Source organism: Leucopleurus acutus (assembly GCF_964270905.1).
Source record: "Leucopleurus acutus genome assembly, chromosome: 1".
Taxonomy (NCBI): Eukaryota; Metazoa; Chordata; class Mammalia; order Artiodactyla; family Delphinidae; genus Leucopleurus; species Leucopleurus acutus.
The window spans coordinates 200249696-200272075 of NC_139142.1; the positions used below are offsets into that span (position 1 = coordinate 200249696).

At 37.4% G+C, this 22380-nt stretch overlaps 1 protein-coding gene across 3 annotated transcripts in view; it reads left to right on the top strand.

The window, feature by feature from the left end:
• EPC1 (enhancer of polycomb homolog 1) overlaps window positions 1–16777 on the top strand; it is a 94153-nt gene extending 77376 nt beyond the window's left edge. For 2 of the 3 annotated variants that reach the window (XM_082841353.1, XM_082841352.1), the window contains exons 5-14: window positions 147–295; window positions 1202–1361; window positions 2366–2542; window positions 2630–2719; window positions 2801–2949; window positions 4538–4890; window positions 12695–12813; window positions 13817–13958; window positions 14068–14431; window positions 16442–16777. In XM_082841353.1, the coding sequence (XP_082697479.1) occupies window positions 147–295; window positions 1202–1361; window positions 2366–2542; window positions 2630–2719; window positions 2801–2949; window positions 4538–4890; window positions 12695–12813; window positions 13817–13958; window positions 14068–14431; window positions 16442–16514 (1776 nt within the window). In that variant the 3' untranslated portion in view covers window positions 16515–16777. Of the gene's footprint in view, window positions 1–146; window positions 296–1201; window positions 1362–2365; window positions 2543–2629; window positions 2720–2800; window positions 2950–4537; window positions 4891–12694; window positions 12814–12893; window positions 12981–13816; window positions 13959–14067; window positions 14432–16441 lie in introns of all 3 variants that reach the window. The other variant, XM_082841355.1, reaches the window with a different exon arrangement.
• Window positions 16778–22380: the final 5603 nt, after the last annotated feature.

Genomic DNA, 22380 nt, shown 5'->3' on the forward strand with positions numbered 1-22380 from the left:
CTGGTAATCCGTGTTCCATTTCAGTGTCTTTAAATTCTCATCTCACCCTTCAAATATATATATTCTTATATATCACTAGCTCTACTCAGAATGCCAGTAGTCAGAAATGCTTGTTGACATTAAACAAAGCGAATTCACATTTACAGAATCGTAAAAATGATGAAGCCTCTTACGAAAAAATGCTTAAGCTGCGTCGAGATCTGAGTCGGGCTGTTACTATTCTAGAGATGATAAAAAGAAGAGAAAAGAGTAAAAGGGAGCTATTGCACTTAACACTGGAAATTATGGAAAAGAGGTAAAGTATATTTTAATAGCATTAGCAGCGTGGTACCATTAGAATTTTGTGTAGAGTTAATTTATGTCCTAAGCAATTATCTGTAACTCCAGAAATATATTCTTTTAATAATAGAGACTACTGAAATGTGTGCTGTGGTATGCTTTGTATATTTTTACATACATTCCTCTCTTTATTTTCACTTTTAAAGTGACTGGGTTCAGTAAAATTAAGTTATTAAGTTATGCCAGGTATTTACATTTTGGAATCATATTCTTTTGCCCTTACTTGAGTTGTGTGCAGGGCTGTGAGGGAGAGAACATTTGTCACTTCTAAAGCTTTTATTTTATTTACTAGATGGTACTGAATTTTTTCTTAACACTTAACTGAGCTTTTTAACAGGGAAGTATAAAAAGGGGAGAGGGCAAGGCCCATAATCTTAACACTCAGGTAATCCTTTAGCAGGGAGCACAGTGAAAACTTCAAGCCTCACTCCCCTATTTCGTAGTCCCTACTCCCAAAGAAAACCACTAATCAGTTTATTGTGATTCATTTCAGAAAAGTTAGTTTTATAGCACAGGCAACTCAAATTAGCAGAAAGTTCCTCCGCACCATTTAGGCATGAATTTCAACATCTCCACCAAATCTTTCACCAAAATTGCTATGTTAAAATTTAAACCTTTGTTTTCTTTCCCACAGTTACCTATTAATGGTGCCAAGATAAAGCTATAAGCCAAAAAGCAAAAGAAAGAAACAATAGGAATTATGTAATCTGTAGTTTTAATAAGCATTCAGCAAATAGTTTACCTGTAATGTTACCTTAGGTCTAATCAGGATTTATAGTTATAGCTCAGTTAGTTATTAGTCGTCACGAGGATGAGTACTTCCTGAACTAACTTTTTCAACTTCCTTTCTTTGCCATTTCAGGTATAGTCTGGGTGACTACAGTGGCGAGATCGTGTCTGAGGTCATGGCGCAGAGACAGCCCATGAAACCTGCTTACTCCATCCCCGTTGTCCCCCTCACCAACAGCGGCCAGTTCAAACACCAGGAAGCCATGGACGTGAAGGAGTTTAAAGCTAATAAGGTGATAAAAATTTCTGTGGGCGGTAGTAGCTGATAATGTTGAGTGGTATTTTATCACTGGATTCAGAGTGAAAAAGAAAAAATATGTATATAAACTCTACCGTGAAAGCCAGCTTTTGGTTTAAGACTGGCCTTTAGATATAGCAGTAGAACTTGTAAAGAGAGATACCTTATAGTTTAATAATTAACTTTTCTTTAAAAACCGTAATGCCATAAACTGCATAAATCTTGGTATAAATATTTATGTCAGCCGTGATACCTGCCATAATCTTTTTCTTCCTAACAAATATCATTTCTGCCTCTGATCTTTCTTGCCTGTTGCCTGTACCTCAAATTCATACCTCTCCTAGCCTCTGCCCTCAGCTGCCATACACATTTCTAACATGCACTGTGTTCATTGCTCTGTCACTCTTGCCTCTGTGTTTTATTCCCGTGTTGTTTCCCTGATGATTTCATATCTTTATCCTCTAAAACTGCTCGCAGTTCTCTCTCATTGTTTAGCTAGCAAGTCCTTACTACTCTTTATTTTTTTAATATCTCAGCATTATGGATTTATTTTTCACTATGTTAACAGTTATCTGAAGTTTGCTTTGGGTATATGTTTCATTATTACTTTGCCAATATTGATTTGTTAATTCTTTAGAATAAAGACTAGACATCCCTTTTTAAAAATGCTCCCCTAGAATTTTCATTGAAAACTAAGAAACAGATACAGGAGCCAGCAGTAGATACTAATTGTTGTTCAAGGATTTCAGCAGCTGGAGAACTTCTGTTCTCTTCTTTTACTTGATTATGATTATGTTTAGGTTGTAGAAACATATTCCTGTTTTCACAGAGACCAACCTCTAAGACTTTACAATAGAAGATGACAAAATGTTAAGGGTCTTGTATCTCTTATGAGTGGGAATGCCTTCATTTTAGCAGTAAACTTATTTTTAAAACTCCCCCCAAACTTTCACTTTGTTGAACATGGTTTCTAGTGTGTAATTCATGACTGTATTGCAGCAAGATAAGGCCGAGCTTATCCGACCTAAGCGTAAATATGAAAAGAAGCCCAAAGTCTTACCTTCGTCTGCTGCCGCCACTCCTCAGCAGGCCGGCCCCGCCGCGCTGCCTGGCTTCAGCGCTAAAGACCTGAACCAGTATGACTTTCCCAGCTCGGACGAAGAGCCTCTCTCCCAGGTCAGTGTAAGCATTTCCGATTTCTCATGAACACGCACGAGGAATGTGGGAAGGCACATGTTCTGACGCACTTCCTTTTATTTAAAGGTTCTGTCTGGCTCTTCGGAAGCTGAGGAAGAGAATGACCCCGATGGTCCTTTTGCTTTCCGTAGGAAGGCAGGCTGTCAGTACTATGCTGTAAGTTTCGGGCTCTCTTTTTAAGTAACAGACTGTTCACCTGGAGCCGACAAAAAACTAATCCAGAGTTTTCTGTTTAAGCCTCACTTAGACCAAACTGGCAACTGGCCTTGGACTAGTCCTAGCGACGGAGGATTAGGGGATGTGCGATACCGCTACTGCTTGACCACCCTGACCGTGCCCCAGAGGTGTATCGGATTTGCACGAAGACGGGTTGGGCGCGGTGGAAGGTAAGGCGCTTCTGTGTTCCTAGCAGAGGGATGTTTTAGATGGTGGGCAATGGGATCTAAAGCTTAAAGTGAGGTGGTCCTTCTAAAGAGCTCGTTTTGTTCCTGTCTGCTATTCTTAACTGATTTTTTTGACTGAGATACTTCACCACTTTGTTACCTGTTTCTTATACAACCGTAGCTTTTAATGCATAACTAATGGTTCCCTAACGGATCTGCTTTTCTTCCCAAGATCGAAAGCCTCCGAGATAGATGAAGGCAAGTGTAAATCAGGATTACAAAAAATCATTTTAGGAGTTCTGAGAGATATTGAGAAAAAGGATTAAATAAGCTCAGAAGTGTCATATAACTGGTACACTGAGTTAACTCGCCAGTGGAAAGGCTCCAGGGCCCATGCAGGACCTGATCTTTGTTTAGACCTGATAGAGCCCTTCATACTCTGGGTGCCTTTATGTGTGAAGTTGTGTGTGGGAGGGGGGAGGAGTTGCAGAACACATGAAAGCAAAGGAAAAGAAAGGCACTCGTATAATATTAGTGAAAAAAAATTAAAAGGCAAAACAGGTAAATCATCAAGGTGCTTTGAGGAAGAAAGCTAAGGGTATAATTTACAGTCAGTTAATGACTTATACACATTTCTTTCATTTTTGAGTCTTTTTTTGTTTGTTTGTTTTTTGGTTTTTTTTTTTGCGGTACGCGGGCCTCTCATGGTTGTGGCCTCTCCCGTTGCGGAGCACAGGCTCCGGACGCACAGGCTCAGCGGCCATGGCTCATGGGCCCAGCTGCTCCGCGGCATGTGGGATCTTCCCGGACCGGGGCACAAACCCGCATCCCCTGCATTGGCAGGCGGACTCAACCACTGCGCCACCAGGGAAGCTCTCATTTTTGAATCTTGATTGCAGTTATTATCACTTCACCGTTAGTTTAGAATTATCCAGTCACTAAAATACATTTTATTAAGCGCTTTTTCAACCCCATCATTATGTTGACATCATAGTAGTGAAAATTCTCTACATTGGCAATGTTTTATTTGATACTAGCATGAGTCAGTGTTAACATCCTAAGATGGAATCATTTATAAGGTTTATATAAATAAAATGAAAATATATCCTCTCGAGTGGTAGCTTCAAATATTTTGTCTATAAAAAATTTTAATAGCATAAAATATCCAAAGATCACATACCTTGTACTGCTTTTCTCCTACCCACCCCCTCCAAAAAAAAAAAAAAAAATGAAGTTTTTGCTTAAATAAAGAACAGATATGTTAGCAATATTTCATGAATGTTTTGGTGCTTTATAATGGAAGTGAACAATCAAATTCGCTTGTATGCAGTAAAGCCAAATGTAGAACTGCTAGAAGACTCCAGCTGTTGTAAGATGGGTGGTGTACCTTATTCTTTAAGGCGGATTACTTTCTTCTTTAATCGAATCATTATAAAGTGAAAGAACCTTAACAGTAATTGAGATTTTAGCCCATAGAGCCAAATAACGAAATAATCAAATTTATAGCTCTTAAATATTCAGTATGAGGTGGCTTTGGGGGACTTGGGGGAGTAGCTGTTTTACATGTCTGTTTGTGCCTTATTTTTAACAGGGTCTTACTGGACAGAGCTCACTCGGACTATGACAGCATGTTTCGCCATCTGGATTTGGAAATGCTTTCCTCACCACAACATTCTCCAGTCAATCAGATTGCCAATACCTCAGAAACAAATACCTCGGACAAATCTTTCTCTAAAGACCTCAGTCAGATACTAGTCAATATCAAATCATGTAGATGGCGGCATTTTAGGCCTCGGACACCATCCCTACGTGACAGTGACAGTGATGGAGTCTCCTGTAGAAAATGGTATCGGAGTGTAAGTCGAACAGGAGCAGCACAGCCCGGGACCCAGACATGCAGCGCCTCTGCGCAGAGTAAAAGCGGCAGTGGTTCAGCGCACTTTGGTATGTTCATTCGTTACGACGTGCGTTTCTGTAGAAGCACCGGGTTCATCAGTTTTTGGAATATGTGGTCTATTATACTTACAGCTAAAAGTCCTTTTCTCTTAAAATAGAACTTTTTAAAAATCAAGGTTTAAGTATTTATTTGAGTCCTGATTGTACGTGTGTCTTCATTTAAACATTTCCACATACGTAAGATGTTTACTGCTATTTAATATATGACATTTGTTTCCTGGATATACTTTGTGAACTGCCAACCAAGACCCAACTATTATGTTTCAAATAATAAAAAAAAGGACCATAAGTTGATAGTGTTTTATATTTGGACACTTTTCTGGTCTTTTACTTAGACTGCTTTAAAGTAAGCCAGCAAGTCGATAGATATACAAGTTTTCTGTGCTTACACATTCATTCAGAATAACTTGTAAGAGGGAAGCTAATTTTTCAAAGAACAACGTTTGTGTAAGGATTATTTTAATAATTTTGGAAACATTTTCAGGTAATACCTACTTTAGCATTAGGCCTACATTGTGAAATGTGTCTAAAATAAATGCCATCTACTTAAAATATTCTTCAAAGTTTAGTTTTCTGTTTTAAAGCAAATATCTGTTGTTTGAGGCTTGTAGATTACAGAAATTCACTGTTAAAATTGTCATACAGATTTTTATAAAGATGTTTATTCTGTCCCCCTAATTATCTGGTAAGGCTACAGTTAAACCTAATAAATATGAAAATGTGCTTCTTATTCTTGAAGACCTTCAGAGAAGGTTCCATAAACTAATTTACTTTGTGGTTAGAAATAAAGTACTTCTGCGGAGCGGAAGTCGTTCAGCTCATAAGAAAAATAATAACATTTCAGAAATCAAGTAGAAGATAATCTAACTTAGTCTGAGGCCTACCTAACAGATTATTTATAATCCCATTAATTTCAGAGTCTATATCATGAAGAGTCAGTTTCTCTCTGCTTTTATAGTCTTAAAAATCAAAATGAAGAATTTTTCAGTATGAAGGAGGACATATATTGGTGTGAGTGTAGAGATTTTAATAGTATAAACTTGTAATATGTTTTCCTGATAAAGATTTTTCAGTTGTTTAAAATTCTTTTGAGACTAGACATAGAAAATTGGCTTGTTCTGTCAATTCCTCGTCTTCTCCACCTCTTAAAATAAAGTCATATAACTATCCTAAGGCTCTTACAGTGATTTTTTTTTAATGTAAATTGTTTTGCCATACTACCTAAGTAAGCATTGATACTGTAAAACTTACTTGATTTGTGTTTGCCAAAGAATATTAAAAGGTGAACATGGAACAGTAGTATTACCAAAAGTATAGCTGAAAAAAATCTTTAATAACCGTATAATTTTCTTTTTAATCATTTCCTTCCCCTGTATATGTGATAAAATTAAATGGGTTTATCAATTTTTTCCTGTTGCATCTAATTGTTTTCAATTTTCCCCTAAATTTTACTAGATCTTCCTGTACAGTTAGAGAATAGATACCTGCAGGTTGCTTTAGGGTAGTGCTTCATTCTTTCATGTTTGTGGATATTCCAGAAACCTAAAGCTTTTCTCTTTGTGCTCTATAAAGTTTGTAACAGTGGACTCATATCATGTGTAGCTTTAACTTAAGGGAATTCAGCTATAGGCCCCTGGGGAAAAAATTAAAATTTTAGCAGTTCAGATATTATACAGGATTCTAAATAGAGTTGAACTAAAAGAGTGAGCCACGCTGGGAGCGGGAGAAATGAGTCTATTACTATTCCTCTTGCAGCGTCAGTGCCTGCATTGCTGCCTCGCTCTGTTAAGCATCTCATCTTGTCGATGTAATTGTAGTTTTAAAGATTTTTTTTTTCATTTGGTGTAGCCCCCAGATACAAACCAAACTGCTCCGTCTGGCATTCAGCCACAGAAACTCTGATCTAGCATGATGCCAAAGGAAACGCGGCTGTGTCGGGCTTGTTGAAAGGAGGAGATGGACCCGTCGTGGTACACGCTAAAGGAATTTTTAAGGCTTAATTTTTACCACACTGACTTTAGAACTTAACCAGTCATTATATGACCTACGAGTCAGCTGATATACTTGCCTGCCGCCTAAGCCAAATATGTGGGTTTTGATTTAGCCATTTTTGATTATTCTATCATTGTTTTAAATATTAATATTTATGTGTATGCTGTGACATAGTGATGCCCTCTGGACTGATTGTCCCTTTTCTAAATAAGCCTCTATAAGGGCCTGTTCTCACTTTGAAATAGGAAATTCTAATGAGGCCGTCAGGAGCCATGTTTTTGGTAAAGGCCTGAGTTCTAACACGCCAGCTTTCGTAGCCTCTGTGTCAGCTGCCGCTTGGAGTCTTTTTTGCTTGCTTCCCTGTCTTGACCATTTTGCAGAGTTGTGAAGTCAGACCAGTAGCCTGGTTAGTCAGTGCTAGAGTGCTTGGGCCTCTGGGTACTGTACAGCAGAATGACAAGTGTTAGAATTTTTAGGACTGGATTTTAGTACGTAAGGATAAATTGTGTATTTTAAATAATCTTTAGTTAATATGTGATTTGGACAGTTTCCAAATACATTTTTCTATTTTTTTTAATCTACAAAAATATCTTTGGGGAATTCCCAGGTGGTTCAGTGGTTAGGACTTTGCACTCTCTCCCTGCCGAGGGCCTGGGTTCAATCCCTGCTCCGGGAAGTAAAATCCCACAAGCTGGGCGGTGCAGCCAAAAGAGAAAAGAAAAATAAAACTTTATTAAAAAAATCTTTGAAAGCTTAGTGTTTGTTCAGTGACTAAGTATTCATTTGCATGTGTTTGAGGGGATATCAGATTCAGAATTAATACCTTTTTCATAATTAGGAAGGACTCTGTAATTCAGAAAGACTGAAAACAGAAAAGTGATTTTTTTTTTTTTCCAGAAAAGTGATTTTAAAACCATTATATGTTCAGGATTTGAATTCCTAGTTCCCAGTGAAATTTCATCAGCATTTTAAGTCATTTTCCCAAACTCCCATATCTACAGTATAGATTTGGATTATTTTCGTAAGTCAATAAGAAATTGGAGCAAGAATGATAGGTTCTAATAAGTCTCAACATCTGTAGCTTACTCAGCAGTGTGGTTTACTTCTATTTGTAGCATAAATTTTTAAAACATTTTTATTGGAGTGTATAGTTGATTAACAATGTTGTGTTAGTTTCTGCTGTACAGCAAAGTGACTCAGTTATACATATATCTACTCTTTTTTTTTTTTTTTTTTTTTTTTTTGCGGTACGCGGGCCTCTCACCGCCGTGGCCTCTCCCGTTGCGGAGCACAGGCTCCGGACGCGCAGGCTCAGCGGCCATGGCTCACGGGCCCAGCCGCTCCGCGGCATGTGGGATCTTCCCGGACCGGGGCACGAACCCGCGTCCCCTGCATCGGCAGGCGGACTCTCAACCACTGCGCCACCAGGGAAGCCCCTATCTATTCTTTTTTAGATTCTTTTCCCATATAGGTCATTACAGAGTCTTGAGAAGAGTTCCCTGTGCTCTACAGCAGGTCCTTATTAGTTAGCATAAAATTTTAATATTACGGTAAAAAAGGAACTCTAGATTTGAACACTGAATATTTTCATTGTTAGATTTTGTAGATTTGTGGGACCTTATCCTTACCTGGACGTGTTTCAAAACTCAGAATTACTTCCTCAGCAGATTCTGGAGTAACACCCATAGTGAAATACATTAATAGGTCTACAGTCGTGTAGTGAAGTGCGAGAATAGTCACACTCAGTGGAAAGTTTGACCACAAATAACCTCATGTTCAAGATGTTTGCAGCCAAATGAATTCAGGTTTGGTCGTGTTTTGCCGTCATATGACTTACAGCAAACTTTTGTTTTCAGATTGGCTGTTTTAGGTAACTGATACGTGCTCACGAACCTCCAGTCTGTCAGTTCAGGCTTACTGATGAGGCGGTCGTACTCTGTCTGGAGTCATTTCAGTTTATGTTTATTTCTTTATAGTTACCCTTCTCTCCTGTATTAAAATAATTTTCTACCTGTGTACTGCTCAGAGAAATTTCTAATTGAGGAGTATCTTTTAAAGCAGGTGTTTGGGTTTGTCGTTTTTTTTTTTTTTAACAAAATATACATTTTGGTAATCTAGAATCCATCTTCTCAAACTGAATTTTCAAATTGTTTACTTTTCCTAAGTACCTGTCACCTCCCTCCCCCCACAGCCCTGCCACCCCCAGTCATTCCATTGATCTGCTCCAGCTACAGGAGTGTGACTTAAAGGCCAGCAGGCTGAGCACTAGGCCATTCCTGGCGCTGGTGTACCTACTACATGATAGGTCCTTGCATAGGACGTGGACTCGTAAAGTTTTAGATTATTTCATCTAAATTCCTACCCCAGACGATTGTTAGAAGCTACCCACAGAGCGGTGGTTTCTGGCCTCTGCCTCGGCACCTCTAGGGACAGATTAAAATGCAGCAACTTTCTAGATCAGGTTATTCTGCAGTTGGGAGTCTTGTTTAGAAAGTTTGTCCATATATCGAGCAAAAGCTGCCTCCTTAAATTTAAATCCGCAGGTCCTGTTTGCCCTTGGAAGCACACTGAGTACGTTTTCTTGCTCTCCCACATCATAGTGTCCTCCAGGTATTTGAAGTCCTGTCGTGCTCCTTCCCTGTTCTCAGCTTTTAATCTTGTCCCTCCCGTGACTCTGCTCCGCTCCCTAGACCCCTGTCTGTCAGATGCTCTATAGATGAGATTTCTTTTAAAGCATGGTGCACACTGTTGGTACATAAAAAGTTTGATTATTTTTTGTAAATCATATTAAATCTAAAACAAACTTTTGTCTATTTCTTTTTATATTTAAAATCTCATTGGTTTGGGGGTAGTTTTGTTTCCCCTTCCACTGCTAACTATCTTTGTGACCTCGGATGAAAGTTTCTTCATCTCTAGTGTGAGATTATAGAAGGAAGTCACCAAGAATCCCTCCTGATCTAAAATTTTTTGGTCCTTTGAAATGATTCTGATTCTAGGTCTGGTGATCTGTCCACAAAACCACCTTGTCCATCTTTATGTGAATTGCAAACTTGACTACCACACAATATCTGGAGGTAGACATACAACCTAAAAACTTTACCTTGATAGAGATACAGGGAAATATGCTCATTTTTGTTTATTTCCACTTAGCATTTGGTTAGACTTTGCTCAGTTTCCTGTGTTAAGTAATAGTGCAAAACCCAGCTCAGATTTTATTTGCCCAAATTTACTGCCTTACCTTTGTCCAAGCTTTCCTACTCATTCATACAGCCTTTTGGATTGGAATTTTATTTCTCAGAAGAAGTATAAAATCTTAGCATCTCATGGCTTGAAAAGGACTTTAATGATGACCTAATTTAATCTCGTGTATTTCAAATGAACATACTGAGCCCCAAACGATTAAATAACTTGCTCAGGTGAACTTAGCCAGTTATGACAGAGCTGAGAATGAAAGAAAAATCAAGATCTCTTGGCCCCTAGACCCATGGTTTTTATTACCATCACTTCTAGCTTATGTTACTCTGTGCATTTCTTCTAGAGCATCTATCCAAAATGTCCAGGGGAAATTTTTATAACTAGACTCTGGAGTATAGAGATATGTAAGAAATAGGCTAACATAGGGATCCAAAATCTCAATGAGCGTTAGTGATCTAAAATGTCAGTTGCATTTTTATTTCTAAATCTGTATTTGGAGGAAGTTAACAGTTGTTAAAAAAAAAAGTGAAATTCACAAAACCCTCAGAGACTGAGGACTGAAATGTTGATTTAAATAGGGAAAAAATATTTGGAACCTTTATTCAAATCGATTTCCAATTTAATATTGCCAATGTTTAAATTAAAACAAATACCAGCAGAATTCTGCAAAAGAATATTTTCATTCATATAAATGGAGTTTTGTATATAGATCTTTACAGTGAATGCTAAATTATTGTTTTCTAGATGTGTAATGACGTGACCTTCCAGAAATGGTCCTTTTTTTTCTTCTTCTTCTTTTTTTAAGTTTATTAATTATCTCCTACCAGGAAATTCAAGATTTAGGCAACGCACTCAAGCTTAGGAAATTAAAGTAGAAATCACAAAAACATATTAGCGAACCTATCTAATAAATTAAGGATCTTTAGTTTTAAACAGTTGCTTTTATGGATTTTTTTCAACATAGAGATATTATTTTAATTATAATCACTCTTTCAGGGCAGCTTTTTTTTTTTTTTTTCCAAGTTCTGGTTTAACACGTTTCTGTTATATGGAAATGGTCACATTGACAGAAAGTTTATGTCAATATTTAGGGATTATCCTATTATCAATAAAAGCTTTTTCCGGTAGAATTCAGATCTGAGAATTACAAACATAGTAGGAAGAGAAACTCATCAAAGGACATATATCAACTAAACAGATTTGTAACACCCAAAATAAGAAAATGAAAAGTAGAATTTTTCCAACAAGAAATTATTTTTTGCCTTTGTAACCCAAGAAATTAGTTCAGCATAAGTATAAAAGCCTGTGTAAATACTAATAACTTCTGAGGTTTTCTTAAACATTATTTCACAGTTTTCTGATTCGTTCAAAACGTGGTAGAATTTCTACTTAACATCTATCTAAGCATTTTGTAGGTGTCCTAGGCAGAAGCTGTATCCTGGGGGATAAAGATTCTTATGAGTTATAAGTGAAAATTGCAAAACTTGATAAAGTAATATTCTAAAGAAATTTTCAAAATGTCTTTAACTAAAGACAACAAATTAGCTGACAGTATTTTGAAAACATTAAACTTTAGATTGAGGAAATATGCATGATTTATAGATTCCCTAGTACCCAGGGATGCATGATAACCCTTTTTTTTCTGTTTTAAATAGTTCTTACGCAACCATCACAGGCTTCTTAAAAGAAGCCTTAAAGTCAGATGTTGTGATTGTATGTGCTTTTTTTTTTTTCTTTTTTTTAAATTGGCAAAAAAAAAAGGAAAAAGAAAAAGAAAAAGGTTTCCTTTTTAAAAACTGCACACACTTTTTGGGGGAGTAATAAATGAACATTTTTTTGTTTGTTTTTTTTAGAACTGAGCTCTCCATAGACAAACATAAGTAGCATAACACAGTGTCTTTCCTCAGACATCATTCTGTACAGTAAACCAACATAAACATCTCCGTTCTTATTGACTGGATTTTTTCCAGGTGGGTTAATTGGGTGGGGAAAATTAATTAACCTTTGGAGCCTCTTTTCTTCCTGTTAAACTTAAAGGATGGGTTCTTTTAAAAAAAAAAAAGTAATAAACCAACAACCTTATATTTCATATGAAGGAAATTTTTGTAATGACTAAAATTAGAAAATATGTAGAACAATTAGTATTTCTACACAGAACTGCTAGGGATCATCTGAATGCATTGGGACAGTAGTATGAATAAACTAGAAACTAAATGGTGATTATCAGATTTCTTCTCAAGCTCAGTGCAAAGTTGAATTTCAAATAATGCGGATGAAAAAAGCTGGTATTACCTTTTACACTGTCTAGCACAAGTGTCACAGCTTACAAAAAGTAATGGTTTTGAAACTTGGGAAGTGAGCACTTCTCTTTCCTATGTGCAGCTCGGAAAGTTTCATTTTGTTTTTCTTTAAACTCAAGCCACTCTCGTTAAGTGTGGTTATAAAAATGCTGAAATTTTCATTTGGAAGTGATCTTTAACAGGATGCTAAAACGCTTTAATTCTGCGCAAATTTTTTCTTAAATGCTAAAGTTTGTTTTAGTGTACTATGTGATGCGTGCGATAGCTGTGCCTTTTTATAAAGTGTTTTCTCATTTTATGTTCAGCATTTACAGCCGAACAATACCAGCAACATCAGCAGCAGCTGGCACTCATGCAGAAACAGCAGCTTGCACAAATTCAGCAACAGCAAGCAAGTAGTAATTCCTCCACCACCACGTCACAGGTGAGGGATTTGTCTGTCTTATGATTATCCCTCATGGTTTCCCACCAGAGTTCATCTCTAATTACCAACTGTTGTCATAGAGCCTTGCATCTAACCAGCAGGAAAGTGGCTTTCACCTGAATCTACATCATAGCCATTCTGTACAGGGTTTAGAAAGAACGTTCCAGGTGAGTATAGAAGCTGTTGCCCTCTGCTACCTATTTTAAAAAGTAAAACGAAAAAGCATAGTCAGATGAGATGAAGACCCTGTCTTCAAGTCTGACCTGTAGTCTGTGAATGTACCTCTTTAATATACAACCCCACCCAGCTCTCTATGTGGAGAGTTTTAATTATTATTAAAATTTATGCTAAAATAACCTCTTTTACTATTAAATCACTTATGAACTTAAAGCATGATAAATGTTTGCCACTTAAACATATTTAAGGCTTAACTAAAGGCTGAGATTCGTGTCTCTAAGCATCTTAGAGGAAAAATTCATTAAAAAAAATTCAAGACGCTTCTTAATTTCTAGGCTGAGTTAGAATGTGATGTTTTGTTCCTTCTGTTCCAAAGGGATAGTTATCTTACTGTCCCGAAGGTGCCTTTGGTCACGTGTATATATGTATGTGTAAGTTAGATGAAGGAAGTTTTACATACTTACTTATTCAGATTATATGAATTGATTCATTCATTGACTCATTCATTGCAAATCACTGAAATGTTTTACTAGCATATTTCGTGTCCAACACTTTGTGTTGGAGGTTTACTGTTTCCACCTTATAAAAGGTTTATTTTGGTAATTCCATATTATATATTGTCACATAAGAAGATCAAAATTCATAATCCTTGAGTTATAAGATGATTTGAACATTAATCCAATTTATGCCTGTCAGAGAGATGAAGCTATTTCAGTGGTTTGCAACTTTCATTTATATTCAGACTGATTTTGGTAACCTGTGTAGCTTTAATAATAATTTGAGACTAAGTGATGCTGATTAGATTTGTGTTGTATTTTCTTTTTAGGGTTTTGTTTCCAAGACTTTGGATTCTGCCAGTGCTCAATTTGCTGCTTCTGCTTTGGTGACATCAGAACAACTGATGGGATTCAAGATGAAGGAGGATGTGGTGCTTGGAATCGGGGTGAATGGCGTCCTTCCAGCCTCAGGTAAAAGGATAAAGACGTTTAAGGTGTTTTGATAGTGTTTGTAACGTATGTCTGTAGTAAACAAGGAGCAGAGTTGCGGTTACTCAGCTGCTTCTTTCCTTTTCCGTAGGAGTATACAAGGGCTTACACCTCAGTAGTACTGCACCCCCGGCACTTGTCCACACGAGTCCGTCGACGGCAGGGCCAGCTTTGCTACAGCCTGCGAACGCGACGCAGACGGCGGGTTCCCACAGTGCACCGAGTCACCCAGTGACTGCTGCCAGTTCTGCAACAACTCAGGTTCTGATTGGGAACAACATCCGATTAACTGTACCTTCATCAGTCGCCACTGTAAACTCTCTTGCCCCCATAAACGCACGACACATACCTAGGACTTTAAGTGCTGTCCCATCGTCTGCCTTAAAGCTGGCTGCCGCAGCAAACTGTCAAGTTTCCAAGGTCCCGTCTTCATCCTCTGTAGATGCAGTTCCACGGTGAGTAGTTATTTAAACCCAAAGTGTTTGAAAAATATGAAATCTGACTTAAATTCTCTGGCATTGCTCTCTACTTATTTCTTTGTGTTTTTTGCTCTTTTCCTTATATACATTAAAAATGTATAGATGAGAATTCCTTATTTATGTAAGAACTAAACAGATAAATGTTGTAATTCAGTATTGCTGAGAATTTGAACTTTCAAGGGAGTATAGTGAATATTGCATGTATGATTGGGACATGACTTAGTATAATAAGAGCTTATAATAGTCTCACTCTTTATTTCACCTTTGGATCGAAGGAGTTCTCTTTAGAATGTTTCTCTTGCTTATGATTTCTTCCACAGCTTGTCACATAGAAGTGATAAAACCCGCCATGGCTAGTACAATAATTAAGCCTCTCTTAATAATGTAAATAATGTGAAGGGTTACAGTTTTCATGCCGGGTCAACTTTTAATCAGACCGTTATTTTCTATGCTAACTTGTTTTCTTAGGTTTCAGTAGACAGTTTAGAATGTTTGCTCTGGCTCTATTCTGTTTTAAATATTAACGGGAATTAAAATCTTGCTGTCTACTTGAGGGGAAACAAAAAGAGAAAGACAGGAGTTTTCAGTTGAGTTAGAAGATGAGCATAAAAGTGTGAAAAGTTAAATAATATTAATTGTAAGTAATAGCTAAAAATTGTTCTAGAGGTATCACAAAATATAATATGCTTGTCAAATTAGCACGTATAGAGTGTGGCTGTAATTTCCATATAAGAGATATTTTTAACACCAGGGATATTCTGGGAATGTTCTACCAAAAAAAAAAAATCAGATTTCATCTTGGCTGGGCAGAAGGGAGGAAGAAAAGAGTTGGGGAAATACGTATGTGCTTCAGAGGTTACCAAGTAACCTAGTTTGTCTAGAGATTTGGGAAGATTAGTGGTAGAGGTTGGAGTGGTTGGCGGCCGGACTGTGAGGCGTCTTGGCTGCCGCTCTGACGCGTAGACTTCCTCAGCTGGCGGTTGCCTAGGGCAGGAGCAGGCTTCGTAGCAACAGACTGCAGCTATTGGTTTCTGGACCCGTGCATCCCTTCTGCTTCTGAACTTATGTGGTAGTCACATCTGCTCAGTGCTTATCCATTCTTAATATTCTGGGTCTAGTCATAGCTAGCCAAACAACTATAGCTCTTACTTAAGTATATAATACGTGGTTTTCATCACGACAGAATTATATAACCACGGGAGACTCAAAGTGTAAGGGAAACGTTCGCATCACTTACTTTAGCCCCTCTGTTTAAAGATGAGGGAACTGAGTTTGCAGGGCAGAAATTGAGACACATGTAGAGAACAAACGTATGGACACCAAGCGGGGAAAGCCGCGGGGGGGTGGGGATGGTGGTGTGATGAATTGGGCGATTGGGACTGACATGTATACACTGATGTGTATAAAATGGATGACTAATAAGAACCTGCTGTAAAAAAAAGTAAATAAGTAAGTAAGTAGGTAAAGTAAGTAAGGAAGTAAGAACTGAGACCCAGAGGAGGAACTGAGCTCCCAGAGCACGTCGGCGGCAGTCGAGGGGCAGGGGCAGCGGGGACCCTGGTCTTCTGATTGCTCAGCTCCATGTAGAGAAAAAACTCGGACTTAAAAGTCCTGACATAAATGACCTTCACTCACATTGTTCCTTTTTAAAACTCTTAGGAAAGGTTTAATAGAGGAAGAGATTGAAACTATAAACTGAAGCTTGGTTATTCTTTATGTGTTGTAACATCTGGGTTGCTTGGGTGCTACTACAGGTTTGTTGGTAATGTAGCTGACCATGGAATGTGCAGCGGACACAAGCCTGACTTCCGGTTGTGTGTTCCTAATAATAAACCGTAAAAGTTCATATTCCTCTACTTGCTATCCTGTCCCAAAAGAGTCAGATCTCTTTCTGTTATTAAAAACATTTAAACTTTTTATTAGGAAGATCCTCTTGATTTGTTAGATTGATTGCAGATAAGTAATTCATTGAACTTTTTTCAACAGGGAAAATCACGAATCAGAAAAGCCAGCACTAAACAACATAGCAGACAATACAGTAGCGATGGAGGTGACGTAGCTTCCTCGGGATGGAGCCGCAGCCTGGGGACTTGATTAGGTGCTATGCATCAGTAGCATTTTGAATGCAAGGGATGATGGAATGCAGCACATGCGTTTCTGTGGCAGCTGTGGGGACTTGACAGCAATGCTCATCTCTCATGCTTCAATTTTTCTTTTCTTACTGTTAATAGGGAAAAAAATCAGCATCTGTAAATTAAGAATACAGCAGTTATCTGTACAGTACTGCATATTTGTAATACCCTGTATATATGTTACTTGAATACAGAGATGTCCATTTGTGATGCTTTGCACTTGGGGGTGGGGGGGAGGGAAATAAATTGCAACAAAGAGTGTGAGATGTGAGAGTGTGTAGAGATGAGGTGTCATCACATCATGTGCATGGTGCAGAACCTGCTGTTTTATCTATTTATTGTGCCGTGTTTACAGTTTTGTACACTGTACCTTCATTGGTTCCTGTGCTGTAGTAAATGTGTTAGGTAGCTGTGGACTCCTTGGTATTTTGTAAATGGTATAACATAACTTGGTTCCCCTCTGGGTCCCTGAGTTTTCTGTGTATCATGTGAAAAAAAATGGTGACATACATACAGAATTTTACAAAAAAAAAAAAGGCATCAGTTTTTAAAAAATGGGGAATGTACTGTTAAATGGGGATCTTCCTGGTCTACTATCATTAGGACAAGTAACGAGCTAAAAATGAAGTCTCTTGAATCTTCCCATCCCCACCTGCCCACAGAGCTGTGGGCAGTTTCTGGTACTTAAAGCACTAATGTTATGTTGCTGCTCTGCAAACAGCCCAGTAGTCCCATTTCCTTCCACACCAGAAAGTGTTAAATCAAGTATGCAAATGGAGTCCTTACAACTGGAGTTTATGTTGTCTTGCCCTTTTTTTAGCACAAGAAAAAAAATGTACTTTTTTATTGTCGAATTGTTTCAAAGACTTCATTCTTTACTTGTTCTTACAAAAAGGATATAAGGGAGAAGAATGCAGTAATTGCTGTACGTGTATCATCATTCCAGTTTCTACAAACAGCCAGCCAGCTTTTTTCCTTCTAAGATTCTCCAGAAGGCTGCGAGGCCAGAACCACAAATATCGGGTGCCTTCCTTTGGAAATATTTGACCTCTCTTCTGTGAAGAGAATGGTACTTAACAGACTACTACTAGTGCTTTGTCAGTACCGAAGTCTGAATGCCCAGTCCAATGGCATACATTATCCTTAAGGTTTTTAATCCCACCTGGAAAAATTGTGATAGAATTCTCACAAAATAAACCCAGGGCATTACATGTTGACAAACTAATGTGTAGTGGTCGTTTGCTTTTCTTTTCAACCCAAGAACTTTTGTGTGACTTTAATTAAAATCATTCAGTAAAGGCGGGGGCAGGGCCGGTCATGGGAACGTGAGCAATTGCTTTCCAGTTCATTTTTTTCGACAATTATTTATTGAATGATTACCCAGTATGCTTGGGACTGTTTTAGGTCCTACTACAGTGAAAAAATTTCCTGCCTTCATGGAATTTATAATTTCATTGAGTGATAAAAACAAGATGAATATGTAAAATTTAAATTGTATTAAGGTAAGTATTTGGGGGGGGAAGTAAAGCAAGGAGAGGGGAGAAGCAGTGCCAGGATGGGGTGGAGGTTGCCGTTTCCGGTAGGGTGGGCAGAGAAGCTCCCACAGAGATGATGGGGAAGGGTGGGTGGAGAGCATACATACAAGGGTCGGGGTGTGCCTGGTTTGCTGAAGGAACAGCAGTGTGGCTCTGGCGCACAGGCAAAGAGGAGAGGAGTAGGTAAGGTAGGTCAGAGGGCATCGGGGAGGCTGCTCGTGGCGGGCCTGATAGGTGACTTTAAGGACTTAGGATTCTGGAGCAGAGGAGTGATGTGGTCAGAACAGGCTCACTCTGGCTTAGGTGTTCAGAATACAGTAAAGGACCAAAGTTTCTCCAAATGTGATGAAGACAAGCCACAGACCTCAGGAAATCAAAGAACCACAAGCACAGACACGAAGAAAACTTGTTAACGCATGTAATCAAATTGCTAAATGTCAGTGATAAAGAGAAAAATCTTTAAAATAACTAATTTTTAAAAAGACGTATTACAGAGAAAAATAAGAGTGACGGCAGATGTTCACTGGAAGACATGCAAGCTGAAAGGCAGTGGAGCAATATCCTTACTGAACAAAAAAACTCTCAACCTAGAATTCTAAACCTAGCAACATTGTTTTTCAAAAACGAAGGTGAAATATTTCTTCATACATACAAAATCTGACAATTCATCACAAGCAGACGTCCGATACCAGAAATTAAAGGATGTCCTTGAAGCAGATGAAAATGGTATCAGAGATCTGGGTGCACACAAAGACCATCAGAAATGGTAAATATATGTGTACGCATTAAAACTCTTTTCGTGATCTTTTAAGTCTTTAAAAGATAATCAGCTTTTTGAAGCAAAAATAATAATAGTGTATTATGGCATTATAACACAAGGAGAAGGAACATAGAACAGTAGCACAAAAGTCAGGGAAGGAAGAGGGCCTAGGGGCCTGATCCTACACTCAGAATGGTATAATATCCCTTGAAGGTAGACTGTGCTAAGTTAAGGATGTATACTTAAGTCCTAAAGCAACCACTAAAATCACAAAAAGGAGGTATGGCTAATAAGCAGGAAAGAAAATAAAGTAAAATCATAAAAAATATTCTATTGACCCAAAAGAAAACAGAAAAAGAAGAAAAAGGAAACGGAGGACAGTTAATAGAAAACAAACATGAACATGGTAGATTTAAACCCAGCCACATCAATAATAATATTAAATGCTAATGGTCTAAACAACCCAAGTGAAAGGCAAAGATTGTCAGATGGTATAAAAAAAGAAAAACCCGTCTATATATACTGCCTTCAAGAAACCCACTGCAAATCTAAAGGCACAAATAGGACAAAAGTAAAAGGATGGAGAAGGATATACCATATTAACACTCATCAGAATCTAGAGTGGCTATATTAATATCAGACAGTACATTTCGGAGCAAAGAATATTACCAGGAATTTTAAAAGGTCATTTCATAATGATAGAAGGATCACTTCATTAAGAAGACATAACATTCTTAAACATTCATCTAATTACAGAAATTCAAATATACGTAAAACAAAAGTGATGGAATTAAAAGGAGAAATAGGCAAATATGCAATTAAAATTAGAGGTTTCAGTATCCCCTTTCCAATACTTGATAGAACAAGTAGACAGAAAATCAGTGAGGGCTTGAACCACGTTATCAACTAAGTTGCCCTAATTGACATTTTTAGAACATTCTATCCAACAAATGCAGAATACGCATTTGCTTCAAATGCACATGAAATGTTTAGCAAGGTACACCATACTGTGAGCCATAAAGCAAACCTCAATAAATTTAAAAGGATTTAAATCATACAGTGTATTTGCTCTGACTAGAATTAAGTTAGTATTATTAACAGAAAGATCTAGAAAGCCCTTAAATATTTGGAACCTAATAACAAACTTCTAAATATCATATGGGTCAAAGCAGAAATCAAAAGGGGCATTAGAACATATTTTGAACTATGGACACCGAAAACTATGGAAAATGGAAGTATACATATCAACAGTTGTGAGATGTAGCTAAATCAGCACTTGAAGGAAATTAATACCAAAAATTAAGAAATAAATTCAATAACCTAAACTTCTACCTCCTTACAAAACTAGAATAAGAAGTGCAAATTAAACCTACAGCCGAAGAAAGGAAATGATGAACATCAGAATGGAAGGAAAATTTAAAAAGTGAAACAGAGAAAACCAATGAAACCAAAAGCTGGTTCTCCGAGTAGATCAATAAGATTGATAAACCTCTAGCCAGACAAATTAGAATAAAAAGAAGATACAATTTACCAATATCAGGAGTATAAGAGGAAACATTACTACAGATTCTACTGAAATTCAAATACAAGGAAATATTAAAAATTATATGCCAATAAATTTGACAACTTAGGTGAAATGGAAAAATCCCTTAAAAGACACAAATTACCAAAGCTCTCTCCAGAAGAAAGATTTAAAAACAAAAAAATCTACAACAAAAGAAAACTACAGGTTAATGTGCCTCGTGAACATTGACACAAAAAATGCTTAACATTTTTTAGCAAGTCAGTTGCAACAACATATACAAGTGATACAACATTATGACCAGTAAGAATCAAAAATGACTGTGTGGCATATCTAGGTGACTAATGCCTGAGATAACTACATAGTTTCTCATAGTCCAGGAGTGGCATTGTAAAGCAGCTGAAATTTACCCCATGCTTCTAAGGAGGTGTGGATAGAGCTTACTTAGATGGAGCCAGAGCTGTAGAGAGTCAGCACCAGAGGACAAGGGACACAGTTCTGTATCAGCAACCAAGGGTCAGATGGGGCACCATATATCCTAGCATGTGCCAATGTGTGTTCAGATGACAAACGAAGCCCAGGCAGCTCTAGTTCAAATTCTGGTTGTACGCCTAACTGTGTGACGTTGTGTAAGTTACTTAACCTCTCCCAGTGCCTTAATCTCTAAAACGAGGAAAATAATAGCACCTACATTGTTGGGAGATTTAAATGAGACCATGCAAGTACAGTACTCACTCAGGCCAATGTTTAAAAAAAAAAAAAGATAAAGAATGTAGTCCCTGTCCCTAAAAAGAATTAAATTTCATTTTGTCAAGATGATGCAGTCAGGTGGGAACTGGGAAAATAACTCACAGCTTAATACTTGTTCTGGGGTTTTGTTTTTTGTTTTCATTTTTTGCCAAATAAGTTGACACGCAGAGGTACCCTTCGTTTCTTGCCCTTCCTATTATTTTGAGAAATTAAGTAAGTCTCTCAATTTACTGTGGCCTAAATTGCAAAAGGAAAAGACACATGAAAAGTCAGGACAGTAATATGCTGGAGCCAGCTCACATTGACTCATGAGAATCAACTGTTAAATTTTCAGGAATTTTATGAACTGTTTGTTAAACAGCCATTATTAGAAAGTAAATTATATAAACTTACAAGTAAATAAATTATACAAAGATAATGATACAAAAAAGGAAAACTACAGAACAATATCCCTGATGAATATTAATGCAAAATCTTCAACAAAAGATGAGCAAACAGAATTCAATAGCACATTAAAAGAATTATACACTATGGCCAAGTGACCTGAAATGCAATGAGGGTTTAACATACAAAAGTCAATCAGTATAATGCACCACGTTAACAGAATGATGGAAGAAACACACATGATCATCTCAACTGATGCAGAAAAAGCATTTGACAAAATGGGACACTTTTTCATGATACAAACACTCAACAAACTACGAATAGAAGAAAACTATCTCAACATGATAAAGGCCTATAGGACAACCTCAGAGCAAACATCGTACTCAGTGGTGAAAGACTGAAAGCTTTTCCTCTAAGATCAGAAACAAAACAAGGATGCCTGCTTTCACCACTCCTATTCAACATAGTACTGGAAGTCCTGGCCAGAGCAATTAAGCAAGAAAAAGAAATAAAAGGCATGCAAATTGGAAAAGAAATAGTAAAACTATCTCTGTAACAGATGACATGACCTTACATAGAGAAACCCCTAAAGATTTCTCAAAAACACCTGTTGGAACTAATACACAAAAGTAGCAAAGTTGCATGATACAAGATCAAAACACAAAAATAAATAGTGTTTTTATACACTGACAATGAACAATCTGAAAAGGAAATTGAAAAAAAATTCCATTTACAATAGCATCAAAAAGAATACAATACTTAGGAATAAACATAAGGAAATGAAAGACGTACACTGAAAACTACAAAACGTTGCTGAAATAAAGACATCAATAAATGGAAAG